Source organism: Oreochromis niloticus, linkage group LG11, assembly GCF_001858045.2.
Source record: "Oreochromis niloticus isolate F11D_XX linkage group LG11, O_niloticus_UMD_NMBU, whole genome shotgun sequence".
Lineage (NCBI taxonomy): Eukaryota > Metazoa > Chordata > Actinopteri > Cichliformes > Cichlidae > Oreochromis > Oreochromis niloticus.
In genome coordinates this window covers 35,479,794-35,495,665 of record NC_031976.2, presented here as the reverse complement: position 1 = coordinate 35,495,665, position 15,872 = coordinate 35,479,794, and the positions used below count along the sequence as shown (strand labels likewise).

Genomic DNA, 15,872 nt, shown 5'->3' with positions numbered 1-15,872 from the left:
CCTGGGTCATCTGACCCAGCGATTTGTGTTTATTTTTATTATTCTGTGGTTGTCATTATGATCCTTTGTTGTTGTTTATGCTGATTGTGTGCTTGGGGTTTACACCTTTTTGTTCTTAGAGGTTTGGTGTTGCACTCCCTCTGTTTTGTGTCTGCCCATGTGAGTCCAGTCTGTGCATTTCCTGTTTTATTTTGAAGGTCTGTGTCTTTTGTCAGTGTGTTGTGTTTGTGCTCTCCCTGTCTCGTCAGTGTAATCAGCATCCACCGTGTCTCCCAGCTGTTTCCTCTTAGTCCTGTTCACCTCTTGTATTTAGTGTCTGCGTCTTCCCCTGCTCGTTGTCGCGTCGTACCATCAAACTTCGTTGTGTGTTCCGTTAACCTGTTTGCCTGTCCGTTAGTTTATGTTTTTCCAGTTTAGTTAGCGTCCTGTACAATCAGCAACTGGCAATAAAGCTGTTTATTTTAAGTTCACCCTTGCCTCCATGAGTCCTGCATCTTGGGTCCATTTCCCTGCCTGCCTGCACACAGCCATGACACCCCTGCATCAAGAGCACCGACACACTACACTGAATAAAGTTAAGGTGGACTCTCTGTGTTACTTCCCTTCCTTTCATGCCAAATCTTTTGAGAGGCGCCTTAATTTATCTATGTATATTACATTTTGTGATATTTAGAATTAAAGCTACTTTGTTATATTTTGTAACTTTGTAGCATATTATATTTTATATTTATTTATTTTACAACAACAAAACCATGTACGAGGCGATTGCTACAGAAGCTCCAGGAAAACATAGAATGGGCAAGAATGGAGCATCTCCATTGTAAAAGGAAAACTGACAGCCGAGCACTTCTATATCAATGGAGAACCAATTCCAACAGTCTTAGAGAAGCCCATAAAGAGCCTGGGATGGTGGTATAATGCAGACCTCAATGATACGTGGGAACTAGAACAACTAAGGCAGAACTTGGCTGATGACCTCAAGCGGATTAACAACACTGCACTCCCAGGGAAACTGAAGCTCTGGTGCTTCCAGTTTGGGTTATTACCCAGACTACTGTGGCTGTTGACAATATACGAGGTCTCACTCAATCATGCCAATCGACTAGAGAGGCTAGTGAGCTCCTACGTTAAGAAGTGGCTCGGACTTCCCAAATGCCTCAACAGCGTTGGACTCTACAGTGACCGGATACTGTCATTGCCTATCCCTAGCCTGGTTGAGGAGTTTAAATGTGCAAAAGTGAGGCTTGAGATGTCACTCACGGACTCCCGGGACCCCATAGTGAGAGGCACTGCTCCCACCCTAGCAACGGGGAGGAAGTGGACCCCGGCCACATCTGTGCTACAGGCGAAATCCGCTCTTTGGCATCGTGACGTGGTGGGTCACGTCCAACAGGGCAGAGGAGGATTTGGTCTTGGAGCAGTAACACCTTGGTGGCAACAGGCATCTGTAACCGAACGTCAAAAAATGGTGGTGGAGGAGGTGCGTCGACAGGAGGAAACAGTCAGACATGCGAGAGCCGTAGCGCTGGCCAAACAGGGTCGCTGGGTGAATTGGGAGAGTGTGGAAAAGAGGAAACTGTCATGGAGTGAAATCTGGAGCATGGAGTCTAATAGACTAATTTTCATCATCCGAGCGACATACGATGTGCTGCCTTCCCCAATAAATCTGCAGCTGTGGTTTGGAAAGAACCCACCCTCCCCCCTGTGTACAGTCTCAGCCACACTCAAGCACATCTTGGTTGGTTGTAGGACTAGCCTTACTCAGGGCAGATACACATGGAGACACAACCAGGTCCTCAGGTGTCTAGCCGAGAAAGTTGAGTGCAAAAGAAAATCCATCAACGCTCAACCTTTCATGAACCAAGAGGAGCGTCAGTTTTCATCAACATTTGTCCGGGAAGGAGACAAGCCGAGGACAAGCCCCTCAACCCCAGACCTGTGCCCGCTGAAGGCCGCCAGGGATTGGCAGATGCAGGTGGACTTGGATCAGAGGCTAATTTTTCCCACAGAGATCATAACAACTACTCTGCAACCAGACCTCGTCCTTTGGTCTAACTCCCAAAAACTTGCGTACGTCATTGAGCTGACGGTACCATGGGAGGAAGCATTTGAGTGTAAGAAGCTGCGGTATGCCAACATGGGAGCTGAGGCAGAGGACAGAGGCTGGAAGATCAAGATGCGCCTGGTGGAAGTGGGGTGCAGGGGCTTTGTTGCCAGTACAACAGCAAAGCTGCTTAGAGAGATTGGGATCAGAGGACAGGCACAACGGCAGGCTATAAGAGAACTAGCTAACACTGCTGAGAGGACCAGTCACTGGCTATGGCTAAAAAGGACTGACATCACTTTGGCAGCTAAGGCAGTCAGCTAACCGCGAGAGAAAAGAAATATTCTGCTCTTCTTCCCTCTGCTCTTCTTCCCTTTTCTGGGAGGCAGTGGGGAGGTAGAGCATACAGCCCTATCCGGCGGGGAGGTGTGGGAAGCCAGATCGGGCGCCCCCCTTCCGGCTCTCCTCTCTGCTCTCTCCTATCTTGTCTCTTTTGTCTTACTTCTCTCTATCACCTTTTCTATCCCTTTGAAGAAGTTAGGCTCCATAAATGCTAAAGAGGTAAGTATTATTTCTCAGTTGCAGTGAATAGATAGAAAATAAACTGTAGGAAATTAAACAGAAGAAAGAAGAAGAGAAATAACGAGTTAACATAAACCAGTGACACACTCCAGGGCCTGATCAACCCTGGTAGGGCCTCCTTGGATGAGGATGTCTAGTGATAATGGCCGAAACACCTGATGAATCCAAGGTCCACTACTGACGATGTGTTCCACATTTTAAAATGATAATCTAGATCACATCTCTAATCCCTAAACCTAACCAAGGAAGGAAAATGGCAGATTAGCCTGGGTAAAACACAGAAAGTTGAGACACACAATGATGTGTGCTGCTGGCAAAGTATCTGGGCTGCCTTTCCTCATAATAGCCATCCCTCAAGGGTCTCTCCATCTAAAGCAATGCATTGTCAGGGACTGTAACATCTAGTCCCTTTTTACTGAATTTATTGATTTTATTGGAGCAACTGTGACCACATTATTTCCTCTGGTATTAATAAAGTATTCTGATTCTAAGTCTGATATGCTACCACTGCAGCTTATTAGCTCGTTTAAACTGACTGAGCGTGACTTGTAGAAATAAAGGATCAAACTCAGTAATTCCTGGAAACCAGATCTTTGTTCAGTGTCAGTAAACCAGCAGCTTAGCCTGTGGCTGATGACTAAAATGACCCACGGTGCTCAAACTGCACTTTTTTCATGATCCAGGGCAGGTCTGACTTCTCCTTTCTCTTCCTCTCTCTCCTGTTGGCCAGATTCACCTTTGGCTCCACCTGCTGGTCTGCTGGTTTCCTTCACTTCAGCTGACACACCTGTCTTCTGTCAGCTCTTCCCACCTCTGTACACAGGGACCACCTCCAGCCGACACTCTCTCCCAGATCCTTCTTGCATCAGTGGTGATAATCAGCTCTCTGACATCTGCCTCACACTGAGCTCCAGAAGAAGCACTTACCTGTGTCCCTGAGTGGGCCTGTTCCTGTGAACAGAACTGTGTTTACTGTGTTTCCATCCATCTGTACATCCAGCCATTCATTCATTTTCTTCCTCTTCTTCAAGCTAAACTTCCTGCGTCCATGTCTCTGGTTGCAACTCTGGTCAAAAACAAAAGCTGGATTCTTTTCTCCAGCAGAAGATCCATCAGTGCTACCAAACACAGTTTTAGACTTTGATACGTTGTTTCATGAAGTCTTTTTAATACTTTAAAATCAGTGCATTTTATTTGTATTTGACTGAGCCTCCATCTTTGGAAGTGGTGCTGTGTGAGACTCTCAAAGCAAGTTTTTCCCTTTTAGAGGAGATGCACTAAAACTGTAATATCATTAAAAAACAGGCTGAAGCCAAACAAACAAGGAACAAAATAAAAACTATTTGTTCTCTATTTTTGGAACTGACATGTGAAATGTGTCAGGTTGTGTCTTCATCATCACTGATTTGTTTGGAGGAGTCGAGCTTGAACGCTCTTTTGTCCCAATTATAATAATGACAACATTATTCAAATAAGACTGAAGTGGTCGGGCAGAGAATCAGCGCTGTATCCATGCAAACACATGCACAGCAAGCAAACCCGCAAACCTCGGCTTTGGATTCAAATGAAGACACAAACATTTCCAAGTGCGTCCATCTTTGCTGATGATGCAGCAGACAGGCTGACCTCCAGTCAGGAGGAGAAGCATGTTCTTCCACTCACAGAGACTGAAGCCTGAAACCGAACGGCCCGTTTACTGCGTTTAACCTCAGTCCTAGTTTCATGGTTCGACGCCTGTGACCTCGTTTAGCTCCAGTTCACAGCCCGTTCTGCCAGACGTCAGTCTGTTTGCATCTGTAATAACTTTGAATAAGTCATCTTCAGTTAAATGACTCTGAGCATCTTTAATCAAATGCACTGTAATGAACACTGGGCTGCTTTCTAAAACCACTTTTACAAAGTCTCTGATAGACGTGGGAGGAGGAGCGAGGATGACATTTATATCAGATGAAGAGTTCTGACTGTGTCACAGCTGAACAGACGTCTCATCGTGTCGGGTATGTTATGCATATGTTTGATTTGGTGTATTTGATAATCTCACACATTCATTATCTGGTATTCTAATAAACAAAATGATGATAATTGAATGAAGACAGCATTTTTTAAAGTTGAACGTTTCAAATGTTAAATATGTTTGATAGTTTTGTTTGAATGATTAGATTAGGATAGAAATGGAGTGAGTGACAGACACATCTGCCTCTGTGTTGATGCTGCTTTAAGTGTTATGATTAATAATGACAGAGCAGCTGCAGATGAGATTCATGAGGACGTCTTCACAGTTTTTCAGCTCTCAGTCATGAAGAGGTGTGGACTGATCCTGCTGCTGCTCTCAGGTCTGTAAACTCATCTCAGTCGCCTCATTTATAGTTTGAATAAAACTTTTGATGTCAGAAAATCAAAGAAAGCACAAACTGAACTGCTCCATAGGGATTATTTTAAAGGTGTCTGTAAACGAGCTTCAAGCAGTCACAGAAACACTCGTACAATCTCCAAAGATCTTTGTCATGTAAGGAGGGAAGAGAGAGTGCATGAACGTGGCTCTGTTTGTGTGCACTGCTGAGAAAAACACGTCTTGATTTTATTTTCTGTGTAGAAATCTGACTGAAAGCCTGAAACGCTGCAAACCCGTCAGCTCGCTGAAAAAGATCCTGACTGCTTTGACCACGTCCGTGTGCACGTGTTGTTGAGCCTCGACCACTAACACGTTGTTTTCCTTCATTCTGCACACTGAGGAGGAAAAATCATCCAAATACATGTGCAATAAGGCCAGAGTGAAAAACAAACTTAACACTGTTAAAGCAGCTTTTTAACCTGATGTGAGAGTTTTGCCCTGGAGCAGGAAACCAGTGTGTAGGTGTCCACAGGCATTGTAAAACACATTTTAACCACTACACGAGTTACACATCCTTTGAAGGACACATATATTAAGATGTCTTTAAAGATGTCAACAGAACATTTGCGTTGTGGTAGTATGTAAAGAATTTATTCTCCTGATGACTAAAATAGTCGAGCTGAGGTGAGTCTGTGACCGCGCTGACTGACTCGTGTCCTCTCAGGTTACGTGATGGTCTGCCATCTTCAGTCTGATCAGTTAGTCAGACAGCTCCACCTGGTTGACCTGCAGAAGTCCTGGAACGATGCTCAGCAATACTGCAGAGATGAGTACATCGACCTCGCCATCGTTAACAGCTCAGCTCTCATCCAGGAAGCCCAGAAAAGGGCGGGGAGCACAGAGGCGTGGATTGGACTCTTCAAGAGCGACTGGAAATGGTCTCAAACTGGTCCAGTTCAGTCATCCTGGTTTAATTTCTGGTTCCCGGGACAGCCAGGGACTGATGAGTGTGTTACAATGTCTGCATTTGGATCATGGTCCACAAGACCGTGCTCAGCTACTTATTACTTTGTTTGCTATGACGGTGAGTGTTTCAGACTTTGGTACCAGGGTTTGACAAACTGAACATTTTAGCTGCAGGTTTGAATCCGTCTGATCGTTTGTTTCAGCTGCAACTAACAAACACATCCAGGTGAAGAAGTCAATGACCTGGTCTGATGCTCAGTCTTACTGCAGACAGACGTACACAGACCTGAGCACCATCAATGACTCGCAGGACAACACCCAGGTCGCTTCTATGATGATGATGAAACTTGTTTTTGATGCCTGGATTGGACTGTACAGAACCTGGATGTGGTCCAACTCGAGCACAGCCTCCAACCTGCCGTGGGGGCCCGGGCAGCCTGATAACAGTGTAAACTGTGCCACAATAGTCGGATCAACGGGCTCCTTCAACAGTCATAACTGTGGTGACCAACGCCCCTTCCTCTGCTCCAGAGGTGAGTCTGTCCTCTGTGTTTCTGCACAGTCTGGTCCTCCTGGGCTCATCGGCCTTTTCTTTCTCTGCAGATGTCAAACCTTCAGCCTCGAGGTCAGTGAAGGTTCAGCTGAGGGCGGGATCTGCAGACCTGAACGACCCCACAGTGCAAGAATCCATCCTGCAGCAGGTCAGAGGTCACACGTGCCCCTATACAAGGAACAGAGCGCTATAACTACTGTGAAATGATAGAGAGTGTTAAGGTTCAAAATATTGAGGGGAATCCAAAAATAACCACAGATCCGGCCGCGTGCAATTAGACGGCATTTTAATGAATACACATGTGTGAGTCCAAAACACTGCGCAGATTCAGTGTTGAACTATCTTACAATAGTCAGAACAAAGACTTTATAGGGTTGGCAGTCTCAATACAGCATACGTCACTCCAAAACCACAACCGTTCAGTTAACTTTGAACACAGTTTTAAAAAATAACATCGTCTTCAGCTCGACCCCAGGTGCTTCCCCCAGCTCGTCTTCGCTGTCGCTTATCTCTGGGACATCTGGTGTACTTCCTGGAACAGACTAACACGTACGCACCCCAACTTTGCAGTTATAGCAAAACATGATTAAACTCTTACCTATATAAATGAGTCTACCTAATATGTGTGTATGTATATGTCAGCTTCTGCTGCCCTTTATTTCACCCCTCAGCTCCCCAGCTAGACCTTGTAACCTTTCCACCAGACAGAAGGCCAGCATGTACACAACTGAAACTGTGTGTATGTGTATGTGTATATGTCTGTACATGTGTGATCCTCACGCTGCACCTTAATTGACCTCAGCTTAAGCCACCAGGCTAAGGCCATCCTGTGTGTACTGATCTTGCCTTATATGTAAAATATATAAAACAAATGTTTCAATCTAATACAACTATTTAAAGCATAATCAAAGCTTAATCAAAGCTTAATCAAAGATTAAAATAACCTGCTCAACATACTTGCACTCAGACTGCTTTCAGTTTCACTTCTGCAAGCCTTGCAGAAGTGTTTCCTGTCTCATTTTGGCACAGAGTATATTTCCTGTCGCTGCAGCTCAGTTTCTCACCCACTGAAGACTCCAGTGTAAGAATATAAAAACATTCAAAAGCCTTTAAAATTATAGATTCAACTCAACAGTTTAAAGTGGTTCTTGCTGGACCTGTAATAAAGACTAATTGGGTGCCAATATGTTTAAACATCTGAATGCACTATCAATATTAATAATTAATGGAATGATAATACTGATCATAAAAAATAGCAGCAGAAATAGCAGCAAAATATCCTTTTAATCTCTACAAGAGCAGTGAGTCTGTGCAGGTTCAGGGACACATGACAGCACACAGCTGCAGAGATACGGGGCTCGTTTAATGGAGTGAACCAATGACAGGCAATGAGGCCTAATTCCAAACTTCAGTTTCATCCCCAGCCAGTTCATTTAGTTCATTTCCCCCAGAAACAGCAGGAACAACGTTTTCTGCTCACTACGGAAACAACGGCTGATTAATGAGGAGCTTCTGTTAATGTGTGAAAACTGTGTTTCAGGTGAGGGAGAAGCTGGTGGAGCAAGGGATCAGAGAGGAGGTGAAGCTGAGGTGGAGGACGCAGCCTGATGGGAAGATTTTCCACAGAGAGGAGGAGACAGCCGGTGACAGTGAGGAGGAAGACTGTGGGTCGGTTTAGTCTGAACGTTATTGGCTGATGTTCCTCAGATGATCTTCTGTGTAATTCAACTTATTTCCGTCTCTGTACTCAGAGTGCTGGACTGTAACAGCGTAGCTTTGCATGACTGACAGTTGGAAATAATCCTTCTTTATCCTAAGCTCAGATCACAGAGTGTCTGATGAGCTGTTTTATGCCTCTTTGTTTCTTCTGTGTCTCAGATATAAATGTTCATGATATCCTGTCTCTACATATGAAAGTTCAAGCGGAGAACAAAGTGAACCTGAGTGTTCAGAGCAGCCTGATGTCTGAGCTTTTTGACTTCATACATCATATTTCAAATGAGCACCCAGCAATATAACAGTAGATATGCCGTATATGTCAGTGAATGGGGCATTTATGCTCTCTATTATGATATTAAATATACATTTTTCTGTAAAAGTCTCAGAAATGTCTCTGCTGATGTTTGACTCTGTAAACTACAGTGATGGCTCTGCATCCATCTTCATTGTAAACTCTATTCAATAAAGTCTATTCATATTTTATTGTCCCTGTCACAACTTTCAGTTGCTTCATTTTTATGCTCTTATTTTGAATTTGATGCCAGTAACACACATCATAAAGGCTGAGACAACATGAAGTTTAATGCTAAAAAATAAGACGTCTCACATACAGTGAAGCTGATTGGCAGGACAGCAGTCACATGACTGGCTATGAAATCCCAGACAGACAATCCAACAGTTTATGAAACATCTGAATGTAAAATGCTGAAAACTTCTGCTGCTCATCTGTTCACAGAAAAATCTGTGAAAGCGACGAGACAGCTGTGTGACGGTCATTTTCAAAATAAATTCAGATCAAATATTTTCTGTTTTAAAACACAAAGTGTTTCACAGTCTGATAAAACTCCACATTAAGACCAGAGTACCTGTCCACACAGCGGTGCATTCACTGCTGCACACACACTTACACACACACACATTAGAGGAACAAAAGCCAAAAACAACAGGAAACAGATTCAAGCTAATCTATAAAATGAGTTTTCAGCAGTCGTTTAAGACAAACTGCAGACTGAGCTGCCCTGACATGGACATGGCTGATGTGTTTACAGACGCATGTCTTTATTTTTCCTTTTCATAATGATCATGTGTTTTCAATAATTGTATTGTTTTAGATATTTTTCTTTTTTTTATTACTTCAAGTAAAGTAACGTAAATGATGGGCTGAGGAAAGCTTTGCCAAAGTTTGGAAGTTTGGCTGTTGGTCGGTTTAGTCTGCCCACCAGGAAGTGACAGATCACCTGATTTTATTCAGAGATGCTAACAGTGGAAAAAGTCCGAGTGGTAATGATCGAGTTTCACTTCAGGACTTCATCGTTGATGAAAATGTGTGACTGACCATTCAAAAGTCCAACCCTTCACCTCCACAGTCACACTTCAAGGAGTTTAAAACCAGGTGTTGCGCCATCTGCTGGCCAAGCCTTCACATTTCATTTATAGTGTTAGGTAGACTACAACAGTGGTCGGCAACCTGCGGCTCTTTAGTCCTTATAGTGCGGCTCCGCGTGGTTAGGGAAAATAAAGTATTTAGCTGAAGTGTATTTTATTTGTGTTTAGTTCTTTTTTTAACTTGTAGTTCTAAATTGGAAGATTATTGTGGTAATGAAATATAAAAATAAAATTATTTTATTATTTTTCATCGCTCAAAATAAGCTTCACACTCGCGGAAGCCGGCGAGCTGCCAGCAGCTGTTCTCCACCGTGAACTATGTTAAAGACAAACACCGCTCACGCCTCACAGATGACAGCTTACAGTCCTGCGTAAAGATGAAAGTGACTTCGTACAGCCCCGATTTGCAGACCCTGCGCGCATAAGTTCAGGAGCAGAACTTCCATTGTAAACATATCACGGCAGACGCGATGATGTTTGCATGAACACGCTTTTCAGCATCTCTTTATTGAGCACTTTTCACACACGGTTGCTGTACGCATACAGCCGGCTGTAGCTTTTCAGCTCACAGCACAACAACACAACAGCAGAGAGAGCACAGGCTTTAAGGCGGCGAGGCGTGATTGCAGGTGCCGCTCAGGTGCGTCCGACTCCCCTGCAGCGGCACTGCAGACCACGCCCCGCCACACACATTAACCAGGTAAAATACATTTAGGCAGAATTTTGCAAATTTCTATTTTGTTTTAGCAGCATAGAGCTTTTTTTCCCAATTATTTTTAAAAAGTTAGGTCAAGGCTCCAACAGCCCAAAGGAGATATAAGGGTGGCGGCTGACAACAGTTTTTGTTTGCTACATGGATCATTTTAGTTCAGCTGGGTGTCTTTGCTTTTGTTATATTTCTGTAAGAGTTCAAAATGTGTTAATAACATAAATAAAATTTAATTTTCTCTGTAGCACTTCATGGATTACATACGCAGCACACCTTAGTTTCTCTGTGGATTCTTTTAAAAAGCAGTTAAAAACTTTTTTGTTCAAACAAACCTTTTGTTGATCTACGTACTTTATATTTTTTACATTATTTACATTTGATCTTTTACATTGTGTATAATGTCTATTGATTGTATTGTTTATTTTAATATTTGTGTACAGCGCTTTGTGACTGCCTGTCTGTGAAAAGCGCTTAATAAACTTTACTTACTTACTTTAGTTGTTCACACAAAGCATAAAGGTAAAAAAAAAACACCAATATATACAGTGTTATCTTCATTTTAGATGTCAAAAAGTATTTGCGGCTCCCAGTGTTTTCTTTTGCGTGGAAACCGGGTCCAAGTGGCTCTTTGGGTGTTAAAGGTTGCTGACCCCTGCTCTACAATAACCAGGGGTGCACATAAGTGGTCCACAGGTGCGCATTCGCTGTCAAAATGAAAGACACGCACCAGATAAGAAGTTGCAATGCGCGTTTGCGTACATAAGATTTTCTGGAGGAGGACAGACATTTGTTTAGAACTCTTAAAGATGTCGAAGAAGCTCCTTTGAGCAATTACTTTGGTGTTCCTCCACCTCCAAAGAAATGTCAGAAGGAGTCCAAACCGCAAAAGAAGCGCGTATTCTCGGAAAAGTGGTTGCAGGAGGTGAGCTGGCTTCAAACAAATGATGAACGCACAGAGATGTGGTGCAGAATATGCCGTGAAAATCTCACTCTAGCGGACAAAAACAGTGCATTTTATATGTACGCAAACGCGTGTTGCAACTTCTTATCTGGTGCGTGTCTTTTATTTTGACAGCGAACGCGCACTTGCGGACCACTTATGTGTACCCCTGACAAAAACACAACATCCACAGTTTCCTTCAGGCCCAAAACTGATTAAGATTGGGCAGGATCACAAAAATTTGGGCAGTAATCTTTAAATTATGACGAAACATAAAGAGGTCCCTGCAGTGTGTGTCAGGAGTGTCGTGTGTGGAGGCGAGGAAGAGATGACCCAAACGCTGGACTCACGGTGCAGGATAATGGGGTTTATTGTAGGTAGGTTGGATGAACAGAACATGAACTGAAATGGCTGACTGGGTGGACAACTGACTGACTGAAGAACTGAAGAACTGAATGGCTGGCTGACTGACTGATCTGAACATACATGCGGAGAGACGACATTAACATCAATGACACGACAAAGAACTGGTGAAACCGAGGAGCTTAAATACACAGGTGGAACGATGACAATGATTGGAAACGGGTGAGTACAGGGCTGAACATGATCTCACTAATGACACAAGCTGACATGGGAAAAAACAGGAAGTGGGAACATTAGTGTGGCAAACTAAACTGAACATGAACAGAACTGAAAACACTGGGTCACCGACCCAGGAACCCTGACAGTGTGAGGGGCTCGGTTTGAGCCGTTTGGCTTTGCTTTCCCTCGGGCCGAAGCAGAAAGTGTAAAACAGCTGAATGAGATCAGACCGAGCGGCCCTCTGTTGTGAAAGAGGCTGCAGAAATCTGCCTGATCCCGGAAAAGTAGGTAAGTGACGGTGTTACGATATTGATTCAGGGAGTAGACATGACACCGTCTTTTAGGTTTTGCCACCACTTTTTATTATACGCACAACACCACCCTCCTGTGGCTTCCACATGAACTGCACCTTAAAAAACAACTGTTCACGCATATCATGACCCCCCCCCCCCCCCCCTTTTTCTTTTTTTTTAACAACAGGGGCAAACAGCAAAGTAACTCACAACACGACCCAAGGCCCATGAGCAGTGAAAAAAAAAAGAAAGAGAGAGAAAAAAATGCTTCTTGGCATACTCACATTTCTCTCTAGTGAACATATTTGTTTTTCTTCCCATGTTTTTTGTTTTTTTTAGGTCAAAACATATACTCAAAACATAATGTTCATTTTATTCCTCAATAAGCCTTCTGGGCTTGGAAACAATATGTCCACTCGCTGTTTTGGGTGGGGAACTTGGAAACTCTGTGGGAGTGACATTTTTACTTTGCATGTCCATCTCACATTGTCCCTGTGTTTTATCACACTCATTTTGCTGTGTCACGTTTTGATTGTCCCTTGACTGCCTTAGAAACTTCCTGTTCCTTCTATATGTCTGTCCATCAGGCATCTGAACAACATAAGATCTTGGATGTTCAGATAAACCTGTCACCTGGGCTGGATTCCACACACCCTGTTGCCACATTCTGACAGTGTCACCAACCTGCAGTTGCTGAAGTGCTCTGGTTCCTTGGTTAAAGTATTCTCTCTGTTTCTGTTGTCTTGATTCCAACAACTGCTGCACTGTCTTAGTGACCATGTGGGGTTTCAATCTTTGCGATGTTGCTGGAAGTCTTGTCCTTATGCGTCGACCCATTAGCAGCTGGGCTGGTGACGCTCCAATGTCCTCCAACGGTGTACTCCTCAGATTCATTAATGACAGATACAGGTCATTCCCCTCGGCTTTTGCCTTTTTGAACAAGAGTTTCACTGTTTGTACTCCTCTCTCTGCCATTCCGTTTGACTGTGCATGGTGGGGGCTCGTAGTGTTGTGACAAAACTCCCACTCTTTTGCAAAGTCTTGGAATTCATGGGAACTGAACTGTGGTCCGTTGTCTGAAATCACTGTTTCAGGAATTCTGTGTCTGGCAAATTGTGACTTAAGATGACCGTTGCAGTTCTTGTGTCTGACTTCAGCCACTCAACCTCAGTGAACTTGGAATAGTAATCCACTAAGAGGAGGTATTCCTGCTGGTCAAAGGTGAATAGGTCCACAGCTATCTTCTACCAGGGTCTTTCTGGAACACTATGTGGATGTAGTGGCTCTTTGGTCTGTCGTTTCTGGTGAGTACTGCACACATCACAGCAGCTCACCATCTCAGTGATTCTCTGTGACATTCCAGTACTTCTCTCGCTCTGCGTCTGCAGCTTTCAATACCCAAGTGACTCAATTCAATTCAATTCAATTTTATTTATATAGCGCCAAATCACAACAAAAGTCGCCTCAAGGCGCTTTATATTGTACAATAGATCGCACAATAATAAATACAGAGAAAACCCCAACAATCATATCATATGACCCCCTATGAGCAAGCACTTTGGCGACAGTGGGAAGGAAAAACTCCCTTTTAACAGGAAGAAACCTCCGGCAGAACCAGGCTCAGGGAGGGGCGGGGCCATCTGCTGCGACTGGTTGGGGTGAGAGAAGGAAAACAGGATAAAGACATGCTGTGGAAGAGAGACAGAGATTAATAACAGATATGATTCAATGCAGAGAGGTCTGTTAACACATAGTGAGTGGCTGGTGTTACGGGTCCAAAATTGAGTGAAGAGTACAAAACCAAGACAGTCCAGAAGGATGGTCAAAACAATGATTTATTTGCACACGCGCGGGAAGATGATTACTGCACACATCAGCAAGGATCTTCACCCAAAATACATTTCAGAATGCTTTTATACTGTCAGGGTATTATAACGCCCCCTCATGCGTTTACAAGCACATAATTTGCTTCCTAAGAACATTATTTGCAACTTGTACAGACAATAATCTATTCTAAGAAATACATGCAAACACAGAGGTTCCTCTTTCTGGCAAATAAGGCGATGGTCTTTGGCCTCTGGGTCGCCATGGGCTGGTCTTCTTCTTCTTGTCACCTGTTGTTAAGCAGAGTCTAGTGCTACAGGTTTGCTAAATACATTCAGGCCTCTCCTCAGATCTGTGTCTAGGTTATATGTGATATATATGTGTGTTGTAAGCATGTATGCAATTAACCTACTATGTTCTCATCTCCCTCCAACATGTATCATCTGGACACTCTCACCAGTGAAGCTTAAAACCTTTTGGATGGAACATCAACTCTAAACAAGCACAAATATGCATTGTGTATAAAGATATAACAACAAAAGAAATGGTTATAACTGCACCTGTAATAAAGGTTAATATGGTGTCAGTGTGTTAAATGTCTCCCTACTATCTTAAAGCTATATGTGATGTTATTAATGCAATGCTAATGCTATAAGATATATTGTAGCAGTAAAACAATTTCTTTTAATTCCACAATTCCTCCTTTTGACCTCTTGACCACAAGAGGTCACCATACCGGGTGCTGTATCACTCCTCGGTCTCCTCAGCTGCTTCCATGTCTATCAATGGCATCATGGACACCGGGGTCACTTCCCCAGGGTCCACTGCCCTCGTGATTACCTTTTCCAACAATCTTCTGACACAAGGAATGAGGCAGCACCCACAGGTGACCAAAATCCCTAGAAAGACAGCAATAGAAAGCATTGCAGAAATCACAAACCCCTTCCACTGCCCGAACACGGATGTCATCCAGCCCTCAAGGGGATTCTCAATCCCTGAGTCTTCATGCATGGTCCTGGACAGGGTTCTAAGGCCCTCCAGTGCTCGGGTTACTGAGCCATCTGGGGCAGTGTTGTTGGGGATGAAGGTGCAGCACTGATCGCCGAACATGGCACAGACCCCTCCTCTTTCTGCCAACAACATGTCCAGGGCCATCCTATTTTGGACCCCCATCAATGAGGTCGGGCCCAATTGCTCCACTAATCCCTCCATGGCGTCTCTGGTTAGGTTTGAGAGTCTCAGCACATTATAATGAACATAGTTTATTCTATCCACATTCTTGTTTGGGGTCACTGGGAAAAGAGCAGAGATTATTGGCAAGTTTTCAAAACCAGCGGCTATTTGATCCACTAATTTATACTCATTTGGGACTCCCCTGGGCACTCCTATTGAGTCAATCCAGGTAGGTGAGTCCATTCTGGGGTCGTATGCGTGAGTCCCCTGGGTCCCTCTCTTCCTCAGAATGTGTCTCTTGCGTCTAGCTGCCAATGTGCGTGTATTTCTTTGTGGTATGGCTTTTACTTTGTTACCTATTAGAATCAGTGGAGCTCCCAATCTCACCATAGCGCATGTCCCGACACTTCCCATTGGAACACGAACCAAAAGAGTTTTCTGCCCACAATAATAATATAACCCACTTCTGGCCCAATTTCCAATTAAGGTGCTGGGGTCAGTCCTATTGTTAGTGGTCCTCCCTGTGAGTGTCACGGAGCACCAGCTAGGATCGATCTCTCCCAGATTGTATCTCATCCTATTTGTAGAAAACTTAAAGCACGTGTAGTTATCTTTTTTACTTATGAATGGTCCTACCTGTGTCTGCTTGTCTATCGGTGGAAAAAGACTGGCCAAGATTGTACAGTTGCCAGTACTCACCGCCTCCCTTGTCAGTCGCAGCATGCAGTCATAGCCCCACTTGTCCTCTGGATACAGTGGTGCGGGTTCT

At 43.9% G+C, this 15,872-nt stretch overlaps 1 protein-coding gene across 2 annotated transcripts; it reads left to right on the top strand.

Annotated features, from left to right (window-relative positions):
• Positions 1-3,216: 3,216 nt before the first annotated feature.
• Positions 3,217-8,575, top strand: LOC102079497 (putative C-type lectin domain family 20 member A). Of its 2 annotated transcripts, none has more exons than XM_019355544.2 (6): positions 3,217-4,623; positions 4,906-4,959; positions 5,683-6,042; positions 6,128-6,457; positions 6,528-6,625; positions 8,018-8,575. In XM_019355544.2, the coding sequence occupies exons 2-6, from the start codon at positions 4,923-4,925 to the stop codon at positions 8,153-8,155; spliced, it is 963 nt and encodes a 320-aa protein (XP_019211089.1). In that variant the 5' UTR covers positions 3,217-4,623; positions 4,906-4,922; the 3' UTR covers positions 8,156-8,575. The 2 variants fall into 2 exon arrangements, with proteins under 2 accessions (XP_019211089.1, XP_019211088.1); XM_019355543.2 differs by having other exon boundaries at positions 4,868-4,959.
• The last annotated feature ends 7,297 nt before the right edge of the window (positions 8,576-15,872 follow it).

What these genes read in the sequence shown, in the direction of transcription:
- LOC102079497 (XM_019355543.2), top strand. Translation starts at nt 4,574, where the DNA reads ATGAAGAGTTCTGACTGTGTCACAGCTGAACAGACGTCTCATCGTGTC. An exon ending in CCCCTTCCTCTGCTCCAGAG is followed by an intron (nt 6,458 to 6,527) that starts GTGAGTCTGTCC and finishes CTTTCTCTGCAG; the next exon opens with ATGTCAAACCTTCAGCCTCG. An exon ending in AAGAATCCATCCTGCAGCAG is followed by an intron (nt 6,626 to 8,017) that starts GTCAGAGGTCAC and finishes ACTGTGTTTCAG; the next exon opens with GTGAGGGAGAAGCTGGTGGA.